The following is a 15,714-nucleotide window of genomic DNA, read 5'->3' on the forward strand; positions in this document are numbered from 1 at the left end:
ATACGGATAGGGGGATTGGCTATGAAAACTGTAGTTCAGGTTAAATGGATAATGGTTAGATTGTGGGGAAGCGATGTGAGCATGTTCTCGTATTTCAGGTTGGCTGTAAACTAAGGCATCAGGCCTGCTGTAAGCGTATGAATTGCTGATGTTAAGATTTCTCATTGAATGACTCTGCCTATCTGTGTGCACCATTCCCCTGTTGAGCTGTCTCATCACAGTTTCATAGTCTGGCGTGGGACGATAAGAAGGCGGTATTAGTGCACTGTGTCTATGTGATGGGACATAATCAGTTCTGAGGACATCGCTTCCAGTAATGCTTGGGTTAGAGGACATGGGGGATGGCTGCAAGTAATGTTGTGGATTGTTCAAGGAGTTTGTGCTATGTGCACTATAGACACTACCATTGCGGATCCGACCACTGTAGTCATGAGGGGCTCTATCCAAGCTAGTCTGAGAGTGACAGTAGTATCCATTCTGATTGCTCACAAAGAGGTTATCTGAAAGTAAAGTTTAAGAACAATCTTTATGTCCAAGACATCAAACAAAAATATCCTCTATTAAGATATAGCTAACCAATGTTTGAGATTTTCAAAATCTCAAACATGTATTGAAAATGGGAAGGAAAAAAAACCCAACCCCAGCTTTGTTGTTGTTGTTGATACCTAAGGTATGTATACCAGAATAACTTCTTATGTTCATTCAGATGATGCAAATTCCTGTTGGAAAACATTGCCTCAGTTTAAGAATGGCTTTCTTCTGTTTAGGATAGGTTTGCTAAGTTTCAGTCCAAGTTAAACAAAATCCATATCAATCTTAAACCACACTAATTGAAAGAAAGAACTTCTACACCAGGGTTTGCACTAATCTAATGAGATAGGTTTAAACAGCAAGAAAAAAAAAGCAAACAAAAAAGCACCAAAAACCTAAAAACATCCCCACAACAACCAAACAAAAAAACCCTCACTCTTCTTCTCCCTCCCCAGGCCATAAGTAAAGTACCACAAGACTTTAAAAAAAACCCAAAACCAAAACAAAACATTTTTCTCCAGAAATTTTGGAGGCAGTTTAAACCACCACCATATCTTGTTTGTACATTAACATATACCCACTCTGATGGGTACATGATCTAACAGTTTATACATCCAATATACATTTAATAATTTAACCATTACTTCATTGTATGTACAATTTGCCAAGCTCCAGAAGAGAATAATTCAGTCATTGCTTTAGTTGACTTTCATGATTTAGCTCTTCAGGTTCACCAAAATAATTGCCACACACATTAAAAAATTTGTTGACAATCAAAAATTCTTTTGTTTGTGAAAAAATTGTTCAAAAATAGGATGTGTGCAGCAGCAAGTACCCAGCAATAATTCCAACACTATATTGGAAAGAATTCAGCTACATTCTGAACTTACATACCTGTACCTTCATGAATACTTGTGTAACTCTATTTAGATAGAAAACATGCTTATTCCCTAAGCAGTGAGTTGTTAGAGTATTTTTTTTATCCAGCTGACTTGTAGGACTAGGAGGTCCCTATCAAAACTGAGGCAACTTTGCAAAAGATTACATTAAGCCCTTCAGGGCAGCAACTTTGTTAATTAAAGACACAATATGTACAATCAAAAAAAAAGGAGAGAAAGAAGCCACAACTGCACTGTAAACAGCTTAGGAGTGTGCATCCCTTGAGAATTCTAATTAGGTTTTGCTTGGGTTTTTTTCTTTCCTTTTTTCAGTCAAATGTATACCAATTCCATAACTTGCAGACTTCCTCAGCCTTTGAATTCCCCACCACCTTGTAGTCTAGCGAACTCTAAGAGAAACTTCTTTCTTCCTGCATCCTGGGTTTAATAATTTTTTTTTTATTTTTTTATTGTCTGAATTCTCTGGGGGCTCAGTTACTCTTTGCAGCTATTAAGATCAATATTGACAAGGATCTCACAATGCCGTAACGTACCAGTTTGGTACATGAACCAAAAAACTGACGGTCAGATAAAACTCACACAAGGGACTCTATACTTGCTGTATATGCTATCATAACTAACTTTGCTCATATCCCATAGGAGAAAATATGGAGGAGGAGCAGCTGAGGGAACTGGGGTTGTTCAGCCTGGAGAAAAGGAGGCTGAGGGGAGACCTCATCGCTCTCTACAACTACCTGAAGTAGCCCAGGGAAGTGGTGGAGTCACCATCCCTGGAGGTATTTAAAAGATGTGTAGATGTGGTGCTTAGGGACATGGTTTAGTGGTCGACTTGGCAGTGCTAGGTTAACGGTTGGACTCGATGATCTTAAAGGTCTTTTCCAACCTAAACGATTCTATGATTCTATTTCATATTAGCCTATATGCCTGCAGTAACAGCAAGCACTTCAGTGAGTGTTGTAGTACAAATCTATCCCATGTTTACCCTATGAATTCATTCAGATCTTGCTAAAGTAGCTATAAATGCAAATTATAGCTTTTACCTTCTAAAGTTGTGTAGTGTGGCCTTGGATTTAATGAATTTACCTTGGGAGGATGCATATGGTTCAGTATAATGACCGTTGTAATGCAGCTGAGGTGGTGGAGGCATCATATAAGGCTGAGGCTTGGGCTAAGAAAGCAAGCATCTTATTGTTAGTTAAAAACTCATGATTTATTTTAAAAATTAGTCTCGAAGATTTTTTATATATAATGTATAATGTTATATATATAATATATAATGTATAATACACACAGAAAGCCTTAGTCTTAAACCATTTCTCTAAATCTGCCATGTAAGTTTCTCCTGTGAGGTTATACAAGAAATAATAAAAAAAACAAAACCAAAACCAACCCAAGACTGTATCTTGCCATCTGACATCTAGGAGAGTCTCCTAGATGAGTCTCCTAGAGACGGAGCAATCAAACTAAAAATAGAAGTATTTAAAATATTTTTCATTGCAATTATTTTCATTCCATTATTCAGATATTACATAGCAGCTTTTTCTACAAGTCAGAAACAGTTCCTCACATACTAGACTCATCTTTTTCACTGCTCATTTTATTTCACTGAAAGAAATTAATGCCTAATTCAAAGTCAATTGAAATCCATAAAAATGCAAATACAAAACTATTTTCTCTCCTTACCATAGACATCCTGGACGAAGACCGCCTTCTAACAGGATTCACTGTAACGGGCTGGGTTTGTCTACAGAAGAAATTTTATGGTGAGAAATGATTCTTAACAACACCAAGACCTATTTCAAACCTTGGAAAGTGCTCCCAAGTTCAGTTAAAAATCACTCTACATTTCTTGGAGCCAGGCCCGGTGTTAAATAGTCCTCCCCAACAGTTTCAAAAGAAAAGAGCTCTGTGCATAAAGCACCATTGCAGACAGTATGAACAGAATCACAAAACCAGGATCAAAATACCTCAGTTATTTCTTTGCCTCTTTTCTACGAAGCATAAAAAGGAGACGTCCCTGAAGTACCGCAGCAGGACAGAAAAAGCAGTGGAGTAACTGGGCACTAGTTCCAAATTTGAACCCCATATAAAATCTCATACTGTAAGTTACCTGTTCTACAAGACCAGACAAAAAATTGTTTACAGAACGTAACATTACAGATGTTACAGGAACTGGAAAGTGTGACTATACTGCATGAGCATTTGTGTGTTCTAACATTCAAGCTAACGGTAATAAATTTTCATAATTTGTTGGACTGTCTCCAGGATGTAAGGTTCAGACACCTTAAGCTCCTTTTTCCCCACCCTACACTGCACCTGTACTCTGCATCTTAAAGCAAGACAGAGGTCAAAAGACAGCAGAATAATACAAATGCAGGAATTGCCAGATTTCAGAAAGAAAGATGATTTTTTCAGCTCACCCTTTGGGAAGTGAAGGACGAGAAAGGATTGGAAAGCGTGGAAGGGAAAGAATGAGGGAAGATTTCTGAGAGCCCTCCTCAGGTGGAGAGTCCAGGGAGTCTCTAAAGACAAGGTACATATAGATAAAGAAAAAAACCCCCTGAACTTAATACAGGCATGCGTAAGACAGTTTTCAGCAGCAGGACCAGGTCATCTTAGAGTAGAGATAACCAGAAAAGTTTTCTTGAGGACTTTACCTATTAATAAAACAATGTTGTGGTGAAAGGGTTAAAATAAGTAAACCTAGAGACTGACATTCAATACAGAACTATAGAACTGACATTATTCAGATAGCAATGCACAAGTCCCACAAATGCACTGCTTCTACCAATATTTATCTCTCTCAGAAGGCAGCCAGGTTTACAAGCTTAGAGGTATGAGGTCTACTCTGTTCCAAACGAATCTTACTCTTCTAAAATAAATTAGCATTAAACACTAGCGAGTCATCTGTGGTACAAAATATTCTATTATCTTTCCACTGGCCTCAGCAAATTTTGGACCAACCCCTCCATAGCTATCTTCTCGTGTACAAAGAAGAGGAATAGAACATTCGGGAATCATGCTTTTTTTATGACAGACTATTCGCTGGGTCTAATTCTCTATTCTTTGACTGAAGTAACTTAACTGAAGGAAAGCTGTACCAGTGGAGTAGCTCAAATTCCAGCCCTTGATTTACAAGGTGGAGACCAGCCCATTTAAATTTAATTTGATGAATTGTATTAAATTTACTTTGCATTGGTGCTACTTGAGCTATATGGATTCCATGGATATTCAAAGGACCACATACCTCTCAGCTGTCAATCCAGCACATTTCAGGAGTGCTTCACATACACTTCCCGCCCTTTTAAAGGCCTCTAGAGTGTCCTTTCAGAGCAGTTCACCCAAACCCAGGCCAAAATCCCAGTAGCTCACAAACATTCTAGCAGTAGTAGCCCCCAAAGCAACTAGTCTGTTACAGCACTGAGATCCAGCAGCTGGGGCCAAACACTATTACTTTCGGTAAGATTTCAGTGTTTAATATTGTCCTCTGTTATAAAGCAGAACATGTTTGAGAAACTGTTGATAAGTATTTTCTCAAAAAAGATTAAGAAAAAACCCCAAGTCATTAATTAGTACCATCTAAAAAGGACCTCTGCAAAGACATTACAGAGGTTATAAAAGATTTCACTTCCCAATGGAAGCTTCAAGGGCACCAAGAGTTCTGCTAATGTATGCTAATGTATTCTACTTACAGGCTGCATTTATTTAGTCTGTAAAATTTGTGTCTAGCCACACACATCCTCCACACATATTTTGCTGTTTCCATATCTTCCTGCCAAAAAACAAAAACAAAATTTGCATATTAGGCCAAATATGCATACCCTTCACTTGCTTTCAGACAAGCCACTGAAATTTTTAAGAGTAAATTAGCATTGACCGATTTTGTTTAAATATAACTTCATTACTGTCACCAGGTTTTCCCTAAAACTGTACTTTGCGGGCCTGAACATGCATTCTAGCCTAACAATTGTATTAGATTTATGCAAGTTGAAAGTAGCAGCCTTTTGTTGAAGACACTCTTATCAGCTATAACACTAACACAATTTACAGTATATATATATATCATGCCATAAGATTGTCAACAGCTGCTTTCTTGACAGAGGCAACTGGTAGATGCTCCTAAAATTAATTCTGCAAGGAATGCCACGGCCCATTCCAGCAAAGCTCTAAGACCATGTTTATCTTTAAATGCCACTGATTTAAAAGTCAAAAAAACATGCTAGAAATTTTACTGGAATGGATGAAAATGTTTATGACCACCTGAACCAACTTTGTCAATGTACCCAACATAAAAGGTCAAATTTTTAACGTCTTCCCATAGAAAGCTAGCCAGAGACAGTATTACTTTTGACTCACTCATACAGTTCAAAGTTGCTGAATATATATAAAGTAGTTTTTATCCTTTGAGTTAAATTAGCAGTCTTAATTTGTCTTTTTGTTTCCTGATGCCTTAGTGAAAAAATAAAAGTAAAAATCTACTCACAGTTTGGAATTGGATTGTCTCTTCTTTGTTTGCCAGCTCTAATGCGAAAAAGGATTTGTTGTGGGACATGTTGGCAATATCATGCCACCTGCAGACAAAAGGGACAGAACATGACTGGCAAGATGTGATTTTCAAACCACAGAAAATGCAACTGAAGACCAGAACCACCACCAAGAATACGGATAAATAAAAAGTTCATCAATCTATCTGAACAAGTTGCAGACCATCACTTCCATATCCATTAAATGACTGTTGAAAGGAAAATATGTATGTGACTAACTTTTGAAGATGCACAACATGTACAGTAATAAATTTATTACTTGTCTTCCACTTGAAATTCTTTCAAGTGTTCTTTTTCTTTAAAAAAAAAAAAAAACAAATTTAGACAAATTTAGTTATCAGTAAGTTATAATGTCCCAACTGCTTGAAAGCAAACCATACATTCTAGGAAAAAAAAAAATTAATCTACACTAAACAAAACCATTAAGGCATTATTACACATATTTTCTAGAACTCTCTTGCATATTGACAGATGAGAAAAAGTTAGATTGCAAGAAATATAATACCATATATTTATTCAACTTCTTCTTAAATATAAATGTAGTTTGATCCATTAGTGTTATGTTATGTAAACAAAGCCTGTATCACTGATTTGTTAAAAGAATATTCTGCAGTGTACAAACACAGGGAAAAAGCACGATCTATATACAGGACTCTCTCTAAAGGTATTTATACAACTTCCATTTTCATTATATAGATGTGGCTGATAGCATTTTCTATAGATGTGGCTGATAGCATTTTCTATAGCTACTCACCATCATATGTATGAGGTAGAGAAACATTAACATCCCCATTTTGATGTAGAACAAAGACCCCTCAAATTTAAGGCCATTTATGGACACAATCATGAAATTACTTGAACCAATCTGAAGCATAACCCAGCCTTTGTAAATTGTACTAGCAGGTCATTTGTCTATGCTTTTTTGCCACCCAAATACCATGATATATCTATCCCCAGTAGAACTGCCTATAGTCATACAACAAAGCAGCAATAGAGCAGAAAACTGGATCCTGAAATTGGAACATGAATACTTTCTGATGGTCTCCAATCTGCAACTTTTTTCTTATGTTTACACAGACATTGCATCCACAATTCTCTGGGAAATTATGCAAAATGCATGGACAAAGCTTTATTCCTCTCCCCCGTGTGCTTGGAAAGTCAGGCAGCAGAGCTGTTATTGCTTCATTCTGCAAGAAAGCAGAGTAGGGCACTTCTACCACCCTACAGAATTAAAAAGAATTTGGCATCAGCTTTCCTATCAGCAGCAGAGATAGAGATTTTTGTGAAGGACAGTTCACAGCACTGAATTTATAAATTCTATTAAACAAAACCACTAACAGAAAGAAGCACAGTTGCTACTTTCTCTAACGCCAGAAATTCACCATGAGTTCCAGTAACTGTTGGACCACAGGATTTCAAGATTTTTTCATATTCAGCCAAAAATTCAATTCTAGAAGATTAAAGTTCACTAAGAATAAAGCCTTTCTTGCTCTTACAATAACTACAGATAACTAAGAGTCATTAAAAAAAAATAAATCAATCTGTATTTTTTTAAATTTATTCCAAATTCTGTCCAAAGATGCCCAAGCAACCCCTCTTGAAGTCAGTGGGAAGCAGGCCATTTCACATGAAGACTGAATTTTAACTGCTAGGTAAATTGCAGACACGCCTATGTCTACAGTTTAACTATCAGAACATTAAATAATAAACTAAAACAATGTATGAGTCCAAAATAATGAAACAAATGTTATCATGGGACTCTCATCTATTTCTTTTATATATAATATATGAAAGGAACTCCTGGATAATTTTACAATTGAGCATTTCTAAGTAAATTGACGTGCCCATCTCAGGACTTAAGATGTTCTATGTGCAGAGAATTGCTCCTTTTTGACTCAATAAATGTTTTGCAATGGAATGCACATTAGAATTAATCTGGCTTAAAGAGATTCATCCTGCAGTCAGTATGTTGAAAAATTCCCATGGACTTCAGTATTCACTGTAGCGTGACAACTACAAGACTATGTTCAGGTTTATCAAATGAATAAATACACATTGTACCTAATAGTCATTCATGCTAGTGAGGAACACACATAAAATATGAAGCGCACAAAGATATTTTAAGAAAGAACAATACTAACCTAAATACAACAGGAGGACGACCATTTTTGTGTTTCACAAAGATACCATCAAGACATGCTCCGATGAATATGTCACTTCCTTGGCTGTCCTGTAAGAAGTTACAAAAAGTTATGCAAATACAGAAAAAAGTCTTTGAAAGCAAAGTTACATGAGAAGCAACTACTTTTAAAATTCTGGGGCAGAAAAGGGGTGGTGTGGGTTTTGGGTTTTATTTATTTTTGGCAGGAAGTAATCCTTTTTACATAGGGGGAAAAAAAGTAACTGAGACAAAGATCAAAGCCCTGTTTACCTTTGCAGGATAGGTCTCTTCACCATAGCCCTCCATCCTCTCTACTTCTTGCATATATAACATTTCCGCGTCAGGAGGAGTAAGGCCTCTACAAATGAAAACAACAATCAGCTAGTACTGTCAATAAGAAAAAATCATCTTTGTTTTACTCTGACTGACACTGTCAAAGCTTGAAAAGTATCCCCAAGACATCCAGGCAACCATCAAATCATGCTGTTTTCATCTGTACCGATGGCTGATATATTTGTCTCAGCCTTTACATTTTGATTCTAGTAACTTCTTTCTCTCAGGCATCTCTAGGGGTAAATGGCAACAAAGACCAGTTAAAATTATCATCTCTGCTAACGGAAGACAATTATCACATTCTTCTTCAAATCCCTCACTGTCACCATATTTTCTCACTTTATCAGAATGATTATTCTGGCACACGTGTTCAAGACCTGAATTTCTCCTATTGTACTATATATGTTTAGGACCAATATGAAGTTTGATGTTTCACATTTCAGGAGAGAGAGTCTCATTTTCTAAATGCAGACGGAGTTTTAACTGTAATGGTTTGAAAACATGAGAAGGACAAGATCTGTAGGTAAAATTTTTTTTTTTAATTAGACCAACTGGCAAAGTTTTCTCACAGACTTACAGTAGTGTCACAGGGATTAAAAGCTTCTGTTTCCCTACCTACCTCAGTTGATCTCATAAAAGACATTATCTCTACCTGCAAAATCCTGTCATGCTCATTCTTATGTCTCTCAATACTTTTTCAATCATCAATCTCTGTTTCTTCACTTTTTCCTGATGTCATGCAGATTAAGTTTTCTTTGTTGAACCTTAATCATGCAATCTCGTTACAAAAGCATTTCAAAGATAAATGGATTTGAAATTTTCAAACTGCTGTTTTAAAACAATACAGGAAAAAGTAATCAGTATTACATAGTCACAAACATTTTTCACTGATGAACTAACAACAGAGATCTTAACTTTCCTTTGCCTTAGACTACTGCATCTTAGCTACCTTTTACTTAAGATCATAAGCATTCTGGCACAGTGACTGTCTCTACATTTCTACTGCCCTCAGTATCTGCCAATGTTATTTATCAAGAAACATCCTTACTGGGGTCACAACTTAATATAAACAGGTTTCAGAAACATTATACAGGTGAAGTCACACTATTTAATTGTGTCCTGTATTCTTAATTTTCAAGCAGAATCCTCTCATTTATTTTAATGGTCATTCTGTTCTCTCTTCACTTTCATTCAGCAAAAATTCTTGTAATTTTAATGCAGATGTATTAGTGAAAAACTCATTTAAGTGGGAGGTGAAATAAGTCCAACTGCCTGAGATTCCCAACTTCCTGAGCTACTGAAGCAATCACATCAAAATTAAGCAATAAAGAGTTTTAGAAATGTTACCTGTACTTCTGATGTAGCAAGGCAACTTTCTGTGTCGCTTCTTCCAATATTTTTTCTTCTTGTAGCCAGCCCTTAAGGTGAGATAGCATTTATAGAATGAAATACAAAAAATCCTACAAAATTAAATGGTTATAGTTTCTTTACACAGGCGAATTAACCCTCCACTCTAGTCTTGGAGCTTAGAAGCTGTAATATGCACACAAACAAAAACAAAAAGCACAAACACTGTTTTGAAGTGGTTTTACTCACTTTCCCTTCTCCACCCTAACCTTCTTTTCAGTGTCATATACAATGAAATTGAAAAGATCTTGCAACATCTTTGCGTCTGTGCAATACAAGGTATCGTATCTCACTCCAGTCTCAAAGAAAACCTTTACTAAATTTGACAATCTAGGGAGCAGTAAGCTAGATGGATCATGGAGTCTTTAATAATTATTTGCATTTACCAATCTAAAGAAAGATTTAAATTTAAATTTATCAATTTAAGAATTTAAATTTATCAATTTAAAGTAAGTACTTACCACTGGAAACAAAGCAAATCTTTGCAGAAACTCCTGAGATTCATATTGATCATAGTCTCCAAAATCAGCTAAAAAATAAAAAATTTCTTGGATTCAAACATTTGTAACAAAATGATTCAATACCCAATTAACTGTAGCAGGATCTCCAAGTAGCAAATCTCCATCCTATTGAACTACGATCTGAAAGTAAAACAACGGAACAAACTAACCAGTAATGTTTATGAAGAGGAAAAGTAAAAACACACCCCATCTTTTTACCTTGTTCAGAAAAATTGATAACGCTCCTTGTGGACAGGAAAGGAGAAGAAATGATAAAACAATCAGAGTGTTGCTCCAAGTTCCTTAGTTTCTTGGATTTTTATTTGTTCGGTTTTTTAATCACAGAATGGTTGAGGTTGGAAGGGGCCTCTGGAGATCTAGCCCTAAGCAGTGTCAGCTACAGCAGATTGTCTCAGAGCCTTCTCCGGTCAAGTTTTGAATACAGAGGATGAAGATTTTACAACTTCTCTGGGCAACCTGTTCCACTGTCTCAGCACTCTCACAACAGAAAACTCTTACCATGTTTAGATGAAATTTCCTGTATTTCAATTTGTGCCCATCGCCTGAGAAGAGTCTGGCTCCACCTTCTTTACTCCCTCCTGTCAGATACCTAATTACGTGCAGTACAGCACCGGCAGACTGCTCTAACTTGCAGCTGGACTCAAACACTGCACAGAGCAGCTGGAGCAGCCTTCCGCTCTCAAGCCTTCTACAGCTCCCTGCACCCAGACATGCAGAAAGTGGGACCTGGAAGCCTTCCCAGACTCAGGGGCATGCAGTTTTGATCTTAGTAACAGTTTTGATTTTACGTCATGCCAAAGGGCATCCCAAGGAATTTGCCTCTTTTTCTGTTTCCAGGAAAAAACTAGCCAATGTTTCAAAGAAGGGAAATAAACAGTCTAAATTGGAAAAGTTATGTACCAGTCTCACAGGAGAGACTGTGGAACAGCAGTCTGTACGGAACAGCTGCTCCCAAAAATATAAACACAGTCCCCAAGTATACAGATCCTATTTACATTACCACAGATTCTCATCCATAATAGTATAATTTTAGAGACATTTAGGAACCAAATTTGTATTAAGCATTAACAATTAACATGCAAGTTATTTATGATGAAAGGGGAGAACTTGTAACACGCTACACCAACACAGCACTTGAGATAAAGCAGTGTTTAGAATTAGCCTACTGTAATTATTTCAAATACAAATCATTCTTGAAACCAGTTCACTCGAAATAGCAAACAACTGCTTCTGTTCGTTCACCAGCTAAAATTAACTAACCTACCTGGTATAAGCTACTTCAGTCATCAGAGCACATTAATTTAGAACCTGTGTTTTTTCTGAGTTATTTTTTCACTGTGTTATCAACACATACAGTTTCTCTCTTATACAAGACTGAAAAAGGAATGTCAAAGCTAAAAGGATAAATATTTTCCATCTGGAAAGAGGATTATATTGAAAGATTTCTAAAAACAACTCACTGAGCAGAGAGACATTACAGTGTCCAAAGATATGAAAATAACAAAGCAAGATTTTGTCAGTTGAAGACCATTAAATCCTGGCTTGGATTAAACAGATTCACTGTTATATAAACAAGGCACTAATACAATTCACCCTACTCCACTGGTAATCACATTTTCAAAAAACATAATCATCGTCTTTAATGTGATACTACCAACACATATAACTAAAAAAAGACAAAAAAACTTAAGTTGTATGTACTGCCAATGATTTTAAGTCCCTTTCAATTTTAGCAGATTTACAATTTCTGTTAGATATACTGGAGTGGCATTCACTGTGAAGCAATATACAAACACACTAAACAAAGCTGTTGCCATTAAAAACTTTTATTTTGAGAGATTTAAGATTGAACAAGCATGTTAGCAGGGAAGCCGAGACATGATCAGTGCAAACAGACTTAAGGCTGGTGGTTCTCGATCCCATCTGACCCCAGTTAAGAAAAATAAAGCAGCCATTTTCATGTAGGTGTCACAGAAATGGGTCTGCAGGAGTGATTTAAACATTGTTAACAGTCTTGCATACTAATTTCAAATAATTTTAGGTGCTAGGATATTTGGGAGAAAAAGTGGAGGTACAAGTACTACTGTACATTCAAATTTGCTTATTTATTAAAACATGTCTCTCTCTCGTTACCATGTCAGGATAAAGAGCCTTCATTAACAGAAACAGATGAAAGGTCTGTCGATGTAAGCAGACAACTAAAGCCTTTGCCCCCAAAGAAACTCCAATGTCTAATTCAAACCCAACTCCTGAAAATACATGTGAGATACCCAGGTACACCTCTGAGGACTGCACAGAAATACCAGCAAGTTCACGGCCACCGATACCGCTGTTCCCCTTCCTCAGCCCATATGACGAAGTTTCTAAGGAGCAAGCCTTTCGTAACTTACCGAATTGGGTCTTTGAGTGCTAAATACAAAACATGCAATAGAAAATATATCACCAAAGTTTCTAATGCAACATTAGCTAATTGGCACAATTGCCTTACTTACCCTGAACAGCTAAACCAGCCAGATGTATTGCTTGTTCCAGTGTGCAAGGAATGTTGCCCTCCAAAATATCTTTCTTTAATTGCAAATAATACTGATACCTACATGGGAAAAAAAGAAAAAGCTAACATGGGTTTCTTAATTTAAAGAGAGTGCAGATGAATATGCCTGCATTTCCTATTCCTCTCTGCATTCCCCAGTTTGTGTGGAGGGTAGTCTTCCTCATCATTTGGACCCACTATTTCATGGTCTTTGTTAAGTCTTCCCTTAGCTTTCACATATCACTGCAGAATCAAATACTGCTGCCTCTTAAAACAAAGAATCCCCACAATTTCTATCTACTGCCATACCCTCATAAATTTTTTTTATTTTTACCTCTTTCTTCCTTAACATTCTTATTATCTTCTCTTTACAATGTTCAGTACACTGCTGCTGTATTGCTGCATTCTCTTCTGATAGATCTAACACTACATATCCCTTCATTCACAATAATGACTTTTATTTCTGCATTACAACTTCTGAGTACATTTTGTTCTCACTTTCAAGGCACCATTTTTTTTCCTTTAATCTGACCTTTTCCTGGGTCATCTCTTGTACATGCAACCACTACTAGCTGTACCATTTGTCCACAGTCTGAACAACTATTTTCTTCAATTCTTCTGCCCCTTTCAGCCATCCATGGAACACCCTATCTTGAGCCCAAAACACCTCAAAACTCAAAAATGCCATTATAGCTACCCAGACTTTGCCAAGAAGGACATTTGTCTTCTGTAAGTCTAGTTTTAAAAGCTTCTTAACTTCCTCATATTGTATGTTAACTCTTGTGAAGTAAGGCTTTAATACTGAGAACATGGAAGCATGTGCTGCAATTCATTCAGTAATTAGAAAGGTCAGGTAAACGCCACACAAATTTTCATCAGGCTAAGAAAGACGGCTCTCTTCCCTCACTATTTAACAGCCTGTTAAATACAGTGACATTTTATAAATATTGTTTAGACTCTTCTGGATCCTACTACAGAAAAGCAGTATGCCATGCGGCAGTAGATAACATCCTTATACAACACACACAAGAACAGCTGGGACTAAACCCAGGCCTTAAAAAAAGAGGAAAGGAAAAAGCCACTGCGTATCAAGGCATTTGGGGAAATAAATCTTCCCAATCAAGCAGTAGAACATTAGCTCTTTCCATAGAACTGCTATTAAAACTAAACATACAGACGAAGAATCTTGACACTACCTCGTGATAGTACAAATACCATCTCTTTTGTCTATGACATTTCCATTTCCTGGTATACATTAAACATATCATTTGCTTAAACACGCTCAATCTCATTTATATTGAAAAGGCATGAAAAAAATCCACAGATTTCTGAAACTAATCCAGACTCTCACTATCATACATCAAAGCAAGTACCATCCCCTAGGACTTGAGTGTAAGGTTGGCACATAAATTCCTGCTTTCTACATGGCAGCACACTGCAAAATTGCTGTTAAAGCTCCAGCATAAACATCATATTCTTTAAATAAATGCCAGAAAAGAATATTCAAGGTTTTTCAGGCGATTCAGCTATTCAATGCACCACCATGACATATATCTTTGAATATATCTTACATATATCTTACCCTAATGCATCCTAGTACACCAACAGAATCTGAACCAAAGATTAAAAAAAAAAAAGAAAGAAAAAAGAAAGGTGACTAGAATGTTTTAATAAGCCAGTAAAATTGCTGAGAAAAAGTCCAAAACTTCAGAGTTTTCAGAAAGAAAATAATCTTACAGAAATTACACGTAAAACAAAAACTAAAGCTGCCAGGCATTGAGCAATATATTACAGCACCAGTGTCTGCACCAAGAGGCTTATCTCCCTGAAAAGCTTTCACACCACAATTAGTGGGAAAGGTCTCCGGCAAGGTATTCTAGCACCAGGGTATATAAAGACAGTTTCATGTAACCACAGAATAAATTAAGTTGGAAGGGACCTCTAAGTGATGATCTGGTTCAGCTCCCCACTCAAAGCAGGGCCAACTTGGAGTTACCAGCTTAAATGGATTAATTAATGCAAGCACATATTTCTGAAACAACAAATACATGTTTGTAATCCAGTTACTGGTTTTGTACTCGTTTGCCTGTTGAAAATAATAATTAAATCAGAACAACTATACACATTAAGACTCTACAAGCCAATGTAGGCTTCTACGCTAGGCCCATAGGAATAACTGGCCGGTATATATACTCATTTTTACTTTTCCGCTGCAGCCAGCACCCACTTATGTGATGTTCCCCAGATTCAAAGTAGAAATGGAACTATGATATCATAGCTAACATCCACCTTCATTGCCCAGTGATAAACAAAAAAAATCACAAGCCAAAGCCTAAGCCAAAGCCTAGCCTGTAGTTTGCTAATGTATTGTACTGAAAGTACAGAAAGTACTGAAAGCAAAATGAAGGAAAGCATAGCTCAATAAAATCTGCACGTGCTTTGTGCAGGATGGACATCCCCAAAAGCAACATATGGCTCTTAAAAACAAAAAAAGAGAGACAAACATGAAAGGATTAAAACAATTAAAAGTCTAACCGTGCAAGTATGCCTACTACTAAAACCAGGTTTGAATAGATTCCTAAGATCACAAAAAATTTAGTTGTTTGCTCAGTTCATCACATATTTTAAATATTCGAAATAAATACACAGTTTGAACATAAATTCTGCCTAAAGTAATGATTTCCGTTTCTATAGAGGTTGGGGAGGGGAAAGCAGACAATTTTTAAATAAACCATACACTTCAGAATGCTGAAAGCAAAATTATAGACACATGTATGAAGTTTACCTT

At 36.5% G+C, this 15,714-nt stretch overlaps 1 protein-coding gene across 1 annotated transcript in view; it reads right to left on the minus strand.

The window, feature by feature from the left end:
* The window catches only part of PTPN21 (protein tyrosine phosphatase, non-receptor type 21), a 43,367-nt gene that overhangs the window by 11,673 nt on the left and 15,980 nt on the right, over nucleotides 1-15,714 (minus strand). Inside the window, 12 exon segments of the mRNA XM_009319432.1 lie at nucleotides 1-500; nucleotides 2,514-2,598; nucleotides 3,114-3,174; nucleotides 5,123-5,202; nucleotides 5,914-6,001; nucleotides 8,116-8,204; nucleotides 8,406-8,493; nucleotides 9,816-9,886; nucleotides 10,337-10,404; nucleotides 12,889-12,986; nucleotides 14,866-14,895; nucleotides 15,572-15,589. The exon segment at nucleotides 1-500 is cut by the window's left edge and continues 6 nt beyond it. Coding sequence (XP_009317707.1) covers nucleotides 1-500; nucleotides 2,514-2,598; nucleotides 3,114-3,174; nucleotides 5,123-5,202; nucleotides 5,914-6,001; nucleotides 8,116-8,204; nucleotides 8,406-8,493; nucleotides 9,816-9,886; nucleotides 10,337-10,404; nucleotides 12,889-12,986; nucleotides 14,866-14,895; nucleotides 15,572-15,589 — 1,276 coding nt within the window.

Source organism: Pygoscelis adeliae, unplaced genomic scaffold (assembly GCF_000699105.1).
Source record: "Pygoscelis adeliae isolate BGI_AS28 unplaced genomic scaffold, ASM69910v1 Scaffold71, whole genome shotgun sequence".
In the NCBI taxonomy this organism is placed as follows: Eukaryota; Metazoa; Chordata; class Aves; order Sphenisciformes; family Spheniscidae; genus Pygoscelis; species Pygoscelis adeliae.